At 36.9% G+C, this 16,324-nt stretch overlaps 1 protein-coding gene across 2 annotated transcripts in view; it reads left to right on the top strand.

The window, feature by feature from the left end:
* Positions 1-1,680: 1,680 nt before the first annotated feature.
* Positions 1,681-16,324, top strand: part of VWA3B (von Willebrand factor A domain containing 3B) — a 247,870-nt gene continuing 233,226 nt past the window's right edge. For both annotated transcript variants that reach the window (XM_063078561.1, XM_063078560.1), the window contains exons 1-2: positions 1,681-1,876; positions 14,872-14,966. In XM_063078561.1, the coding sequence (XP_062934631.1) occupies positions 1,681-1,876; positions 14,872-14,966 (291 nt within the window). The remainder of the gene's footprint in view (positions 1,877-14,871; positions 14,967-16,324) is intronic.

The raw sequence follows: 16,324 nt of genomic DNA, 5'->3' as shown, positions 1-16,324 counted from the left end.
TGAGCTCTGAGAATGAAGATTAGAGCTCTTTGTCCTCAGTGAGGACGCAGGAGCCCTACTAGAACACAATCCTGCTGGAACACAGTCCTAAACTTGTCCCATGGGACCAGGCTGGAGGTGCTTAGTTGTAAAGATAGAGTGGTTAAGAAATAGCTTTAACTCCTGCTTCTGCCACTTACTGACTGTGGCAGAACTTGTGAATAAGTTCCTGAAATTCTCGAAGCTTCCAATTTCTCAAATATAAGTAGGTATTAGTGCATAACTTGATATGGTTATGAAGAATCTGTGAGATAGTGCAAATAAAAAGCTCAGCTCAGTGCATGACCAACAAATGGAAGTTGCTGCAGTTGTTTTTATAATAATAAAGACCACAGAACACAGACTCTGGAGCTGTATGGCTGGGTTAGAATCTCAACTGCACTTCCTACCAGCTGTGAGACTGTGGGCAAGTTAGTTAACCCCTCTCTGTCTTGGTTTCATCATCTGTAAAATGCAAATAAGAATAGTACCTACTTTATAAGGTTATTATATGGATTAAATGTATTACGTGGATTAAATGCACATAACATAATGTTAAGTGAATGTTTGCTAATAATAATACTTCTAACTTTTAAAAACCTCCCTGTCCTGGGTCCACTGAGTTTTGTGTTTGACTGAATTTCCATGTCATACACTGAGACTTTCAGGAAATACAGCTAGAGTTCTAGAAATAGGAAAAGGGAGTATTTTGATTGTTGAACTTTTACAGTCCAACTGAATCAGTTTATATGCACTGCACACCCTGGGGACAGAGGTAAGCGTGGCTTTCTACACTTCCTCCACGTTATCAGGCCCTGCCCAGCTGTGGTGAGTGAGGTAGGATTGCATTACAGTTTGGCCACTCCCTTCCTCTTGTGTACACTCACTGTATTCAGGCAGGTCTAGATCAGATTAATATGTTGTGTATTGCCTTGAGTCCAGTTGATTCCAGAACAGCTGGCTATATGAGCCAGAATGTCAAAGTCCAATTTTAGATCAAAGTCCCAGAAAATAAAATATTCAGAAGGTGGGTACCTGTATTGCAGTTGGGCTGAGCTGTGGTCGGGTCACACCCTGCCACCAGCTCCCAGTTAGCCACTCCATTGGTAGAACAGGTGCATTTCTCTCAGGGTTTTATCCTCTTTATCTCTATTGGAAGCAAAATACCAGGTGTGATTATAATTGAAATACACGTGTATAGTGAAGATTCTGGAGAGGGTGTTTATTTTCCAAAATGGAAGGGGTTTGTATCTTTCTGATTATAAATGTAGATAAATCCTATATTAGAAATGTTCAAATAATGCAGAAATTTAAACAATTTAAAAAAGGCACTGAACATACTTTCACCACACAGAGAAAACTACTATAAACCTGTTGGCATATATCTTTTTGCATGTTTTTCTTTGTGTGTATGTGTACACACATATGGATTCTGAATTTTATGGATACCTCTTAAAAATATCTGTGGATATCTTCTTTGCCAACAAATATACATCTATATTATAACTTGAACTGTTAAATGGAATTCCATTTCATGGGTGTACTGTAATTTATATTAAATCAATCCTCTGTTGATGTTAGATTATTTCCAAGATTTCAGGAAGTCTGAGTTTGGCAATTGCCCTTACAGGAGGTCCCTGTGACTTAAATCCTGATTCAGAGATGCAGAAATCAAGCTCATCTTCTACCATCTCTGCCCAGCAGCTACAGAGGCAAGAGGGGCTGAGAAATACCAAAACAGACTTGGCTGAGCAGAATTTCATCTCATCTGAGAAATGGCTTCAACTGCATGGGCTTAAGAGCAACAAATTGACCTTGAAACAGATTTTGTCACAGATCGGATTCCCACATTGTGAAGGTATAGTGCCCACAAACAAGCGGCGCGTAGCTGTTTAGCCTTGGAGGAGGCTGCATCAGTTCCAAAGGCCCCTCAAAAACCACAGGTCTCTGAGCTTGCTTTGATCTCACATCCCTATCAGTAGAAAATGTTTGCATGTGCACCCCTGATAGATGTATATTATGTAAATGTACAATTGTCAATCCACATATTAAATACTAGTAATACTTAATTTCATTCTTTCTTTTTAAAAGATAAAATAAAAAATAAATAGAAGTTATTTGTATTTATCATACCCCAGCAGATGTCTTGCTTCATTCATCCCCTGGGATGTGCAAACTCCTTTTGGAGGCTGTTGATTAACACAATAGTTGTATGTGGTTTCATGGAGAACATACTGTTTTCCTCTTGTGGCCTGCTGTATGTTGTGGTCCATTCTTTTTTTTCCCTAAATGCATTGACTAGAGTGTTGGTTCTTAACTCCCAGTATTACTGCCTTACCCCCCGACCCCCCACCCCAAGAAGCATGGAAATGTGTGAACGTGTGAGGGTTTTTTTGGGGGGGGGTGTTGGATGATGTATTGCCTTTGGGTGCTACTGAAATACAGGGCATGGGAATCAGTGTTACTAAGTAAGAGTGTCTAACAATGTGTGAGACAGCCCACTCAGCAGGAACTGTCCTGTTCAGCATGTTGGTAACATCTTGCCTGAGGAGCACTCCTTTAATCTGGGAAATTTCCTTTACTGGATTTCACTCAGTCATTCTGAATTAGTGCATTAATTAATCAACTAAGCAAATATTTATTGGGCAGCCATTAATAACATTTTTGGTTGTAGATTTATCTGGAGACCTGTCTGAATGTCAAGGCCCTGCTATTCAGGGATCAGAATGTACTTATATACCCTTTCACATGGGCTAGTACAGCCCTGTGCCATCTAAATACCTTTTGAGTAGGGGTCTGCCAGAGTCAGGGTTTGTGGGATTCCTATATAAGGAAACAAAATGAAAGCAGGTTTATCTCATATGTCATGTAATTTTAATTCAGTCATTAATATTAGCAAACATAGCAATTCCTTATATTTTGTTTAGGACTTTTCCCTCTAAGTTCTAACTTGGCTTCCTTTTGGGCTAATTGAATATTTTTTAGTGTTTTATTTAATGCATTTTTTTCATTTATATTCAATGGGTTTTTTAGATTTACCTTTTTGCATTGTGTTTTCAGTGTTTGCTCCATGATTACATCCTTAACTTGCCACAGTCTACCAAAAGTTAATTTTGTACTATCTCATGTAAAATGTAGAAATTTTGCAACAGTATAGCCACACTTACCTGTTCTTGCTGTTATTGTTTTAATATATTTTATTCCTATGTATATTATAAAGCCCACAATCTAGTGTCACAATATTTGCTTTAAAAAAATCATGTTTTTAAATAAACTGAGAAGAAAAAAATGTAGCCTTTTATGATACATGTATTTACTATTTATAACATTCTTCCTTCCTATAAGATTTGAAGTTCCATCTGGTGTTATTTCCTGAAGAATTTCTTTTAAGCATTTCTCATAGTGCAGGTCTGCTGGTGACAGATGTTCTCTGTTATGGTTTATCTAAAATTGTCTTTATTTCACCTCCACTTATTTTTATTTATTTATTTATTTACTCGTTCATTCATTCATACATATATACTTTTTATTCTGAAATAATTATAGATTCTCAGAAAGTTGCAAATATAGTATAGAAAGATCCATGTACTCTACACCCAGTTTCCCCAATGGCTATATCTTATAAAATTATAGTGTGATACCCAAACCAGTAATTTGATATTTATACAATGTGTGTGTAAGTCTATGTAATTTTATCACTTGTGTAGATTTCTGTAATGACCACCACAATCAAGATACATAACTGTTTATCACCACAAAGATCTCCCTTGTGCTACCCCCACCTATATTTTTTTCTAAAAGTTTTATAGTTTTACAATTTACATTTAGCCTGTGATCTATTTTGAGTAGTTTCTGTAAACGATTCATTTTTTTGACTATGAATAGCCAGTTGCTCCAGCACTTTTTACTTAAAAAGACTGTCCTTCCTCCTTTGAATTGCTTTTGCATCTTTGTTAAAAATTAATTGGTTGTCCTTATATGGGGCTATTTCTGGGTTCTCTCTTCATCTGTGTCTGTCTCTCCACCAATACCACACAGTCTCGATTACTATAACTATGTAGTGTCTTGAAATCAGACAGACGGACTCCTTCTACTTTATCCCTTTTCAAAATTGTTTCGGCTACTCTACTTACTTTGACTTTCCAAATAAATTTTAGAATAACTACATCCATGTCTACGAAAACATGACTAGGATTTTGGTAGGAATTATATTAAACCTGTATGTCAATTAAAGGAGAATCGACATCTTTACCATGCTGAGTCTTCCAGACCATCAACATAGAATATCTTTTTTATTTATTTACATCTTCTTAGTAAACAAGTCCTGCACATTTTTGTTTGATTAACACCTAAGTATTTCATTTTTTGAGAGGTTGTAAATGGCATTGTTTTAAATTTTTCTTTCCACATGTTTATTGCTAGTGTATAGAAATACACTTGATTTTTGTATATTGATCTTCTATCCTGTGATCTTGCTGAACTCACTTATCAACACTAAGAAGTTTTTTTGTTTGTTTGTTTTGTTTTTGTAGATTCCAAGGCATTTCTAGGTAGACCATTATGTCATCTGCAAATAGGGAGCATTTTCTCTTTTTCTGATCTGTATGCCTTGTATTTCTATTTCCCTCCTTGTTGTGCTGGTAGAACTCCCAGTGCTATGTTGAAAAGCAATGGTAAGACTGGATGTCCTTGCACTTAGGGGAAATCTTTCTATCTTTTACCACTAAGTATGGTATTAACTGTAGGGTTTTTTGTAGGTATTTTTTTTTTATAAAGTTGAGGAAGTTCTCCTATATTTCTAACGAGTACTCTGAGAGTTTTTATCATTAATGGATGTTGAATTTTGTCAGTTTTTTTTTTTCTATCAATTGATAGGAGCCTGTGATTTTTCTTTCTTGTTAGCCTGTTAGTTTAACTGATTGATTTCTGAATATTGATCCTGCCTAGCATCCCTGAAATAAACTAAGTCATATTGTATAATTCTTTTTATATTATATATTGCTGAATTCTATTTCCTGTTATTGTGTTAAGGATTTTTGTATCTGTATTCATGAAGGATGTTCATCTGTAGTTTTCTCTTTTTTATACTGGTTTTGTCTGCTTTTGGTATCAGAGTAATAGCATCTTCATAAAATGAGTTGAGAAGTGTTCCATCCTCTTCTATTTTTGGAAGATATTGTGTAGAATTAATATTAATTATTCTTTAAGTGTTTGGTAAAATTCTCCAGTGAATTCACTCAGGCCTGGAGATTTCTTTTTTGAGAAATGTTAATGACAAAGTCAATTTCTTAATAGATACAGGACTATTCAAATGATCTATTTTATATTGGGTGAGTTTTAGTAGTTGGTATTTTTTGAGGATTTTATTCATTTTATCTAAGTTGTTTAATTTATGTGTATAGAGTTGTTTATAGTATTCCCTTATTATTCTTTTGATGTCTGCAGGGTCTGAAGCTTGAATTGTGTCCCCCAAGTTTTATATATTAGAAACTTAATCCCCACTGTAACTGTTGAGGGTGGAAAATCCTGTTATGGTAATTGAAAGTTGGGCCTTGAAGAGGTGATTGGACTGTGAGACCTTGCCATGGTGAATGGTGAATGGATTGAAGGTGGTAGTCAGGGGCATGGTTCTGAGGGCTTTAAAAGAAGAGAGACTCAGCCTCTCTCTTTCTCTCTCTCTCTCTCTTTCTCTCTCTGCTTCCACCATCTTGCAATGTGAGACCCCTGGGTCACTGTTGCCACCACCAGATGGACTTTGGACTTCCCAGCCTCAGAAACTGTAAGCAATAAATGTAATTTTTCTTTGTAAATCACTCAGTTCCAGGCATTTTGTTATAAGCAACAGAAACGGACTAATACAGGGTCTTTAGTGATGTTTCCTATTTTATTCCTGATGTTAGTAATTTTAATTTATGCCTTCTCTCTTTTTATCTTTGTCAGTCTTGCTAGAGGTTTATCAATTTTATTGATCTTTTGAAAATACCAGCTTTTGTTTAATTCATTTTCTTTACTTTTTATGTATGTAATTATATTTGAAGGAAATTTTTGGTAGACACCATATTGTTGGATCTTTTAAAAAAAAAAATCCTCTCTGTCAATCTCTGTTTTTTACTTGGTATATTTAGACCATTTATATTTAATGTAATTATTGATATGTTTGGGCTTGTCTGCCATTTTATTTTTTTATTTTCTGTGGGTTTTTTCCCTCTATTTTTCATTTGTCTGTTTTCTTTTTCCTGCTTACCTTTGGGTTTCTTAAACATTTTTAAAAATTCTGTTTTTATTTATCTGTAGTGTTTTTTAGTGTATCTTTTTGTATGGACTTTTTAAGTGGTTGCAGTCGGTATTAGATTATGAATACATTAATTATCAAAGTCTACTGGTGTCAACATTTTATCAGTTTGAGTGATGAGCAGAAACCTTATTTCTTTTTAGGTCTTTTTACACTTCCCATTTACAATAAAATATTTGACTTTCTCTTTATGCATTGAGAATCACATTAGATTGTGCTATAATTTTTTTTTTTTTTTTTTGGTCAGCTGGCCAGTATAGTGATCAAACCCTTGACTTTGGTATTATCAGTACCACACTCTAACCAACTGAAATAACTAGCCAGCCTGCTATAATTTTTGATTCAACCATTAAACATAATTTAGAAAACTCAAGAGGAGAAGGAAAGTCTGTTTTATTCATCCCTAATTTTTTTCTTTTTTCAAAAAATTTTTATTTGTTATTAGCATATTCATTATTACAAATCATGATTTTTCTTCATGCACTTTACCTGACCTGTCATTCCCCAAATCCCCTCCCTCCCTTCTCTAGTATCCTTAAGTTTGTTCTCTCCTTCTGAAAGTTCAACTATTGTTATGGTCTTTCCTTCCTTCCTTCCTTCCTTCCTTCCTTCCTTCCTTCCTTCCTTCCTTCCTTCCTTCCTTCCTTCCTTCCTTCCTTCCTTCCTTCCTTCCTTCCTTCCTTCCTCCTTTCCTTCCTAGCACCCTGTTATGAGTGAGAACATGCAGTATTTCTCTTTCCTTGTCTGGCTTATTTCACTTAATATAAATTTCTCCAGATTCATCCATGTTGCTGCAAATGGCAGAATTTCATTCATTTTTATGGCTGAGTAGTATTCCATTGTATATATATACTACGTTTTCCTTATCCAGTCATCCGTTGATGGACACTTAGGTTGGTTCCTTATTTTGGCTATTGTAAATAGAGCCGCAGTGGACATGGGAGTGCAGGTATCCCTTTGACATAATGATTTCCATTCCTTTGGATATCTACCCAGTAGTGCGTTTGCTGGATCATATGGTAGTTCTATCTGTAGTTGTTTGAGGAACCTCCATATTGTTTTCCATAATGGCTGTGCTAATTTACAGTCCCACCAACAGTGTGGAAGAGTTCCCTGCATCCTTGCCAGCATTTGTTATTACTGCGTTCTTCCTTCCTTATGTGCCAAGGTTCCTTCTTTTGTTATTTTCTTTCTGTTTACAGAACTTCCTTTATTCTTTTAGTTTCTTTGTCTGGGGGTTTATTTTTCCTTCATTCCTGAAGAAAAATTTCACCAGGTATAAGATTTGGGTTGATAGTTCTTTTCTTTCTGGCCTCCATGGTTTCTGATGAGAAAACCTCTTTCATTAAAATTTATTTTTTCCTATTGGTAATGTATCATTTCTCTCTGGCTGCTTTCAATTTTTTTTTCTTTGTCTTTAGTTTTCAGAGGTTTGACCATAGTGTGCCTTGGCGTAAATTTCTTTGGGCTTATTGTCTTTGAATTTCACTCAGCTTCTTGACTCTGTTGCTTTATGTTTGTTTTTGCTTTTTGTTTTGTTGCCAGATTTGGGGAATTCTCAGCCCTTATTTCTTTGAATTCTTTTTTCAGCCTTACTTTCTTTCTCCTCTTCCTCTGACACTCCAATGACTTCAATATTAAAATTTAAAAAACATCCTACATTTGTTTCACTCTGTTCATATTTTTCAGTTTAGATTTTTCATATTTTCTCTTGTTTAGATTGGTTAAACAACAGTATTGTTCTGTCCTCATGTTTACTTCTTCTTTCTTCTCCATCTTCCTGTTGAATCTATCCCTTGAGTTTTTAAATTTTCTTTACTATAATTTTGGTCTGATATTTCCATTTGGCTCTTCTTTATGTCTTCTGTTTATTTGCTGAGGCTTCCTATGTTTTTATTCATTTCAAGCATGTTTATAATTGCTTGTTAAAATACTTTTATGGTTGTTGGTTTAGAATCTTTGTCAGGTCATTCTAATAACTGTGTCATCTTGATATTAGTATTGTTGATTGTCTTTTTTAAAAATTAAGTTTGAGCTCTTCCTGGTTTGGGGATGATGAGTAATTTTTAAAAATTGGGACATTTTGGGTATTATGTAATAAGACTCTGGATATTATTTAACACTGTTCTAGTAGACCTCCTCTGACTGCTCCAGGGAGAGAAGAGAGGCACTGTATTATTTTTGTCACATAGGGATAGAAGTCCAGGTTCTCCCCACAACCTCTCTTGACATACATAGGAAAAAGGTTCCTTGCTAAGGATGCACAGTGGTGGTAGTTCAAGCTTCCCTCTAGGCCTCCATTGATACCACCCTGGCTGGAGGGGAAGGGTATATTTTTATTGCTTTCCATATGGCCTACACTGACACTGTGAATGGGTGGTCTTGTTATCTTTGAGTGATGGTAAAAGTCCTGACTCTTCATTAGGCCTGCTCTGACACCACCCCAGTGAGGAAGGGGAGGCATGCCTCATTATGCCAGGTGGGGCAGGAAGTCCAGGTTTCCTACCTGGTTCTCACTGACACTTTAGTGTGGAGGCTTGTTACTGACTGGCAGGAATGAAAGTCTTGGCTCCCCATTGTGTCTTTTCTGATACTTCTCCAGCAGAGGTTTAGGGCACCTTATTTTAGGGTGGCAAGGCTAGAAGTATAAGCTCTCCACTCAGCCTCTCCTAGTGGAGATAGGGGTGGTGCTTCAGGGTTTTTCTATGATGTATGGCTGGAGGAGAGTGCTTTCTTTTGATCCTAATATCCCTAGTCAATATGCCTCCTGCTTTCCACATTTTAGCATATTGCTATATGTACTTTTTAAAATATAATGTCCGTTGTTTTTAGTTGTACTTAGTTAAGGAAGAAATGGGGAAAAGTATATTTTCCCCATCTTCCTCAACACAGAAGCCTTTCTTTATTATTATTATTATTATTTTTTTTGCTAGAGAAGAGATATTTAATATGTCAAACAATCATGGAACTCAGGGGATATATGTTCAAAGATTGTAAACCCTAAAATCTAATGCTCTCAGTTCCAGCTGCCTCTGGGCAGCTCCATAAATACTTACCCCATTGGTAGGGGATTAAGATCTAGCAAATGCGGCAATGAAATACAGAATTTTGAATTTATATTCTGAAATGTTTTACTGTAATTTTTTCTTTTTTTTAATTTTATTTTGTCGATATACCATGTGGTTGATTATTGTGGCCCATTACCGAAACGTCCCTCCCTCCTCCCTCTCTCCCCTCCCTCCGGATAATTTCCATTCTGTATGCATGTTGTATCAATTTCAAGGAATTGCAATTGTTATGTCTTCTTCCCTCTCCAGTTATTTTTGTGTATTTATTTATTTATTTTTAGCCCCCACCAATAAGTGAGAACATGTGGTATTTCTCTTTCTGTGCCTGACTTGTTTCACTTAATATAATTCTCTCAAGGTCCATCCATGTTGATTCAAATGGCAGTATTTCATTCGTTTTTATAGCTGAGTAGTATTCCATTGTGTAGATGTACCACATTTTCCGTATCCACTCATCCGATGATGGACATTTGGGCTGGTTCCAACTCTTGGCTATTGTAAAGAGTGCTGCGATGAACATTGGGGAACAGGTATACCTTCGACTTGATGATTTCCATTCCTCTGGGTATATTCCCAACAGTGGGATCGCTGGGTCGTATGGTAGATCTATCTGCAATTGTTTGAGGAACCTCCACACCGTTGTCCATAGAGGTTGCATCATTTTGCAGTCCCACCAACAATGTATGAGAGTTCCTTTTTCTCCACAACCTTGCCAGCATTTATCGTTCAGAGTCTTTTGGATTTTAGCCATCCTAACTGGGGTTAGGTGGTATCTCAGTGTGGTTTTGATTTGCATTTCCCGGATGCTGAGTGATGTTGAGCATTTTTTCATATGTCTGTTGGCCATTTGTATATCTTCCTTAGAGAAATGCCTACTTAGCTCTTTTGCCCATTTTTTAATTGGGTTGCTTGTTTTCTTCTTGTAAAGTTGTTTGAGTTCCTTATATATTCTGGTTATTAATCCTTTGTCAGATGTATATTTTGCAAATATTTTCTCCCACTCTGTTAGTTGTCTTTTAACTCTGTTAATTGTTTCTTTTGCTGTGCAGAAGCTTTTTAGTTTGATATAATCCCATTTGTTTATTTTTCCTTTGGTTGCCTGTGCTTTTGGGGTCGTATTCATGAAGTCTGTGTCCAGTCCTATTTCCTGAAGTGTTTCTCCTATGTTTTCTTTAAGAAGTTTTATTGTTTCAGGGTGTATATTTAAATCCTTAATCCATTTTGAGTTGATTTTAGTATACGGTGAGAGGTATGGATCTAGTTTCATTCTCCTGCATATGGATATCCAGTTATCCCAGCACCATTTGCTGAAGAGGCAGTCCCTTCCCCAGTGAATAGGCTTGGTGCCTTTGTCAAAGATCAGATGGTTGTAGGTGTGTGTGTTGATTTCTGGATTCTCTATTCTATTCCATTGATCAGGTGTGTCTTTTTTTATGCCAGTACCATACTGTCTTGGTTATTATAGCTTTGTAGTATAGTTTAAAGTCAGGTAGTATTATGCCTCCAGCTTTATTTTTTTTGCTCAGCATTGCTTTGGCTATGCGTGGTCTTTTGTTATTCCATATAAATGTCTGGATAGTTCTTTCCATTTCTGAGAAAAATGTCTTTGGAATTTTGATGGGGATTGCATTGAATTTGTATATCACTTTGAGTAGTATGGACATTTTCACTATGTTGATTCTTCCAATCCAAGAGCATGGGATATCTTTCCATCTTCTTGTATCCTCTCTAATTTCTCTCAGCAGTGGTTTGTAGTTCTCATTCTAGAGATTTTTCACCTCCTTGGTTAACTCAATTCCTAAGTATTTTATTTTTTGGTGGCTATTGTAAATGGGCAAGTTTTCTTGATTTCTCTTTCTGCATGTTCACTATTGGAGAATAGAAATGCTACTAATTTTTGTGTGTTGATTTTGTATCCTGCTACTTTGCTGAAATCCTTTATCAACTCCAAGAGTTTTTTTTGTTGAGGCTTTAAGCTGTTCGATATATAGGATCATGTCATCTGCAAACAGGGACAGTTTGACTTCATCTTTTCCAATCTGGATGCCCTTTATTTCCATCTCTTCCCTTGTTTTTAGTTGTACTTAGTTAAGGAAGAAATGGGGAAAAGTATATTTTCTCCATTTTCCTCAACACAGAAGCCCTTACCTTTATTCTTGAAGGATGTTTTTGCTGGTGTAGTGGATTAAATGATGTCCCCCCAAACCTCATTGAAGCTTGAATTGTGTCTCCCAAGTTTTATGTATTAGAAACTTAGCCCTCATTGTGACTGTTAAGAGGGCAGAAAATCCTATTTTGGTAATTGAAAGGTGGAGCCTTGAAGAGGTGATTAGATTGTAGGACCATGCAGTAGTGAATGGATTAAAAATGATGGTCGGGGGTGTGGTTCTGAGGGCTTTAAAAGAAGAGGAGAGTCTGTCTGTCTCTCTCTCTGCTCTCTCTGCTTCCACCATCTTGCAATGTGACACGCTTGGGTCACTGCAATCACCACCAGATGGACTTTGGGCTTCCCAGCCTCAGAAACGGTAAGCAATAAATTTCATTTCCTTTATAAATCACCCAGTTCAGTGTACTGTATTATAAGCAACAAAAACAGACTAATACAGCTGGAAATAGAATTATTAGTTGAAATTTGTTTTCTTTCTGCCCTTTAAAGATGTCAGTCATTGATTTCTGACCTCCATTTTTTTTACCTGAAAAATCAACCATAATTCATAACATTTTCATTCTGTGTGTGATGTGTATAATGTATTTTTTCCCCCTGTGATTGCTTTTATGATTTTTCTCTTTATCCTTGTTTTTTAGCTATTGTGCTATTCTTTATACTATAGTATGCTTTGGTTTGGTTTTCTTTGTATTTACATGCATGGGATTTGCTGAGCTTCTTGTATCTTCAAGTTTGTTTTTCACCAAATCTTGGAAATTTTTGGCTATTATTTCTTCTAATCTATTTTTATGCCTATTTGTTCTCTCCTTTTCTTCTGAGACTCCAATTATAATGGTGTTAAATATTTTGGTATTGTCCTACAGGTCACTGAAACTGTTCATTTACGTAAACATTTTTTTCTCTTTGTTCTTCAAATTGGGTAATTTCTTTGAAAGATTTTCAAAGTTATGGACATTTTGTTCTGCTATCTCCATCTGCTATTAAGCCCAAACAGATATTGTAATTTTTGCTCTTAAATTTCCTTTTGGTTCTTTCAATTTTTCTGCTAAGATCCCCATTTGTTCACTTATTATGACTATATTTTTCTTTCCCATCAACATATTTATAATGCTTATAATGTAAACATTTCTGATATACATTTTTATAAACAAAAATTTATAATATAAATATGTTGAGGCCCTTTTCTGTTAATACCAATGTCAGCTCCATTTCATGGTAGGTTTTATTGATGGCTTTTTTTTTTTTTTTGACTATTGGTCACATTTTCCTGTTTCTTTGTATATGTGGTAATGTTTTATTTTATCCTGAACAGTGTGGATGGTTGTTGAGACTTCGAGTTGTATTATCTTTTTCCTAGGAGACCTGATTTTTTAAAAATTCTTTTTAAAAATATTGACATGTCTTTAATGGCATCTTTATTGAGATGTAATTTACATACTATGCCATTCACCCATTTTAAGAATACAATTCAATAGTTTTTAGTATATTCACAAGTATGTGCAACCATTACCACAGCTAGCTTTAGAATATTTTCATCACGTCAAGAAGAAATCCTGTACTCCTTAGCTCTCCCGCTTCCACAACTACCTCCAAGATGTAAGCAATCTACTTTCTGTTGCTATAGATCTGCTTGTTCTGGATGTTTCATGTAAATGGAATTTATAATTGTGGTCCTTGTGAGTGGCTTCTTTCACTTAGCATAATGTTTTTTAAGGTTCATCCATGTTGTGGCATGGACCGGTGCTTTATTCCTTTTTTATGGACATATATTTCATTGTATGAATATACCACAGTTTGCTTTTCCGTTTATCAGTTGATGCATGGAGAGATGCAGGCAGTTAACTTGGCTGGATTCAGACTCCAAACTCTCTCTCCCACGCTAAATACAAACAGATCTCACCAGTCAATGTCTTCCTTCTGAGGATGAATGCCATTCCAGTTTCTGCCTGTTTTTGTTTGGTCTCTAATGCCTTCAGATTGCTGCTTTTGGATTTTGCCCAGAGTTTATCTTTGTTTTCTGTGTGAAGGTTAGCCAGTTAAATATACTCCACTGTCACTGGATGCAAAACTCACAATGCCTTGCATTTCAATTGACAACACAGCTTATTGAGGCTTTCATAGAATTATCTCCTTCAATCCTCAGAAAACAGCCCCTTTCCTGACTCCAGATAAATGTCTTAGGTAAAGAGAGAATGCTGCTGGGGACTTGAAGTCACTCTGTCAATGTCAATTACAAAGCTGAACTCTTGAAAGTAGAGATTTTAGAGTTTAAGAGGTTTGTCGAGTGGGGTTATTGCTGATGGAATTCAAAGATTCGTTCTTTACTCTTTATAATTACAAAAGTTGGACTTCAAGATTTGTGAATTTTATCACCCCTTGTGATTTGGGACCAAGAGGGCCAGGGAGGCTATATGATTCAGCCTTGACCTTTCTGCCTTTCCAAAGTAGGCTGTTATCTGGCCTCCCTACAAAGGCTGAGGAAAGGAGTACTGGAACCATGAGAATCACCATTCTCTCTCCCACCTAGAGACTTAGTAATAATAATAACAACAACCACCACCACAATGAAATAATTATCATAATAAAAACATCTCTGTGAAGTCTTGCCTCATCTCTGTCCTGCTAGGTCCTAGTTAGTCTTTGAAGCCCTTCTGTAGCCTTCTGGTAGTTCCATGAAGGAATAAGAACATGTTTCGGCCACACCTCCTGTGAGTACTTCCCTTCCCGTGAGTACTGTGCCTAGCACAGAGTGAGTGGGTGCTCAGCTCAGTAAATGCTTGTGCAGTGGATCTTTGAACAGCTGAGCATCTAATCAGATGGGAAGAAAACCTTGTGGTTCTGACATTCTGTATGACTATTCTGAATCTGTTACTTGTTTGCTTCATTTCATGCATTTATTCATAAACCCCCACTTGAGAGAAAAACAGATAATATCTAAGTTGAATTTTTAAAATTCTGAAAACTAAGTCCAAGTTCTGAGTAAAAGTTTTCAGGAATTAAATACAATTTCTATGTCATCTTTTTTGTTTGTTTGTTTGTTTTTAACCTCTGCCTTAATCATTCTGAACAAAAGAACCAGGAAACCAGTGAATGAACCTGTTCTTCCTCCCTATTCATTCATGCATTAAAAGATTACACGTCATAAACAGTTACATTTATCATAGCAACTGAAAATGCTTCCTGATTTAGAACAGAATACAAAGCATCACAAACTGTTGGTGTCTCTGGGGATCTAATTTGAATCGTGTCAGAGAAAAACATTTTGAAAGAAAAATGAGAAGCTGTGATAATGCACCATTTTGATTTTTTTTTAAATAAAAATACAGATTATGTGACATCTCTGGGGAGACTTGTGGCTTCTCGGTATGCTGATGGCCTGTTTCCACAGCTCTGTAGAGCAGAAGATGGCAGAGTCTACAATGTAAGTTGGAGTTCCCTTGAAGAACACGTCCTGTGGTATGCTGCTGAGGTCCCATCAGGGAGGTTGCTGTGTGGAGAGGCTTGTGCTGTGTGGCACGGATGCAGCTGAGATGAGGACTTCTTAGGCTGGAGCGTTTCTTTAGGCAGTGCTAGAGTGATGAAGGTCATGGCCAAGAAGCTGGAGAAGGAAGTCCTTGACCTATTAAGAGATTAGTGCAGTAAGCTCTTGACCAGGGATGAAAACCTGTGCATACAGCACTTTATTTTGCCTTAAAAATAAAGAGATAAAAAGCAATATTGCAGAGATTAGCTGACTAGAGCAAGCTGCCATTACCCAACAGAAGCACTAGGCACAGGGGCAGGTTTTGCATGTAGAAGAGGAGAACGAGTGAGCAGCATATGTAGCTGGAGTCCTTTGCTCCCAGCAATTCAACATGTGACTCTTGTGCCCCACGTGTGTCGGACCTGGTGCAGATGCCAGCCCACCATGTGGAGCTCACAGTCCGTTGGAGACTCGTGTTCCATCATACCCATTCATGTTAATGTACGATCATGTACCTCCTGGGCTTTTGTTTCCTAATATTTAAAAAATTCAGATTATTTTTTAAACTAAGCCCGATCCTAGCAGTAATATCCGTGGAATCTTGAGTTTGGTGTGCTATGTATATTTTTTTATCTGAACCACATTAAAATCACTACAGAATTATTAAAAACATCTCTCTTTACCACCTGAGTCACCTCCTGTGATCTGGTCCTGCCTGGTTTCTGTGTTGCAGCACGTGCTGTGATGGCTGGTGAGGGGGTTAGGAATTCCACCTTAAGGAGCGTGAGAAACAGTAGAGAAGTGATGCTGGCACTTGAGAGACACATGGGCAGGGGAGGAAAAAGGGCTCAAGGAGTAGGGCATGAAAATGTGGAATTAGGTGTGTGTTCAGAATGCACATTTTCCTTAACACCTCAGGTATTTGAGGGTGGTTAAAGTTTAAGAAAGTACCAGATCTTCTTTTAAAACTTGATTTGTCACAGAATATAGCAAAATTTTTTCTTATTCCTTTTCTATGTCTTCTGCCTCCCTGGACCCTCCCTGGCCTTGCACAGCTGTGCTTGGTCCATGCAAAGGATGATTTATTTGTGCTTATAAGAAATTGCCCACAAGTCTCTGTCACCTTTTGGGGCAGCCCCTAGAGGTCTTGGTGGCAGCCATGGGTGAACAGGTGACTCCGTGGAGCTTGGCCTGAAAATTGGAGGACACAAGGACGAACGTCATGAGCAGGAGGATGACCAGTTGGGGTGGTTCTCCGTAGAGGAAGCCAGGCAGAGGTGCCGCATGGTTAGAAGCATTTTCAGAAAAATTTTTGG

Source organism: Cynocephalus volans, chromosome 14, assembly GCF_027409185.1.
Source record: "Cynocephalus volans isolate mCynVol1 chromosome 14, mCynVol1.pri, whole genome shotgun sequence".
NCBI classification, from domain to species: Eukaryota; Metazoa; Chordata; class Mammalia; order Dermoptera; family Cynocephalidae; genus Cynocephalus; species Cynocephalus volans.
This window is presented reverse-complemented; position numbering and strand designations above follow the sequence as displayed.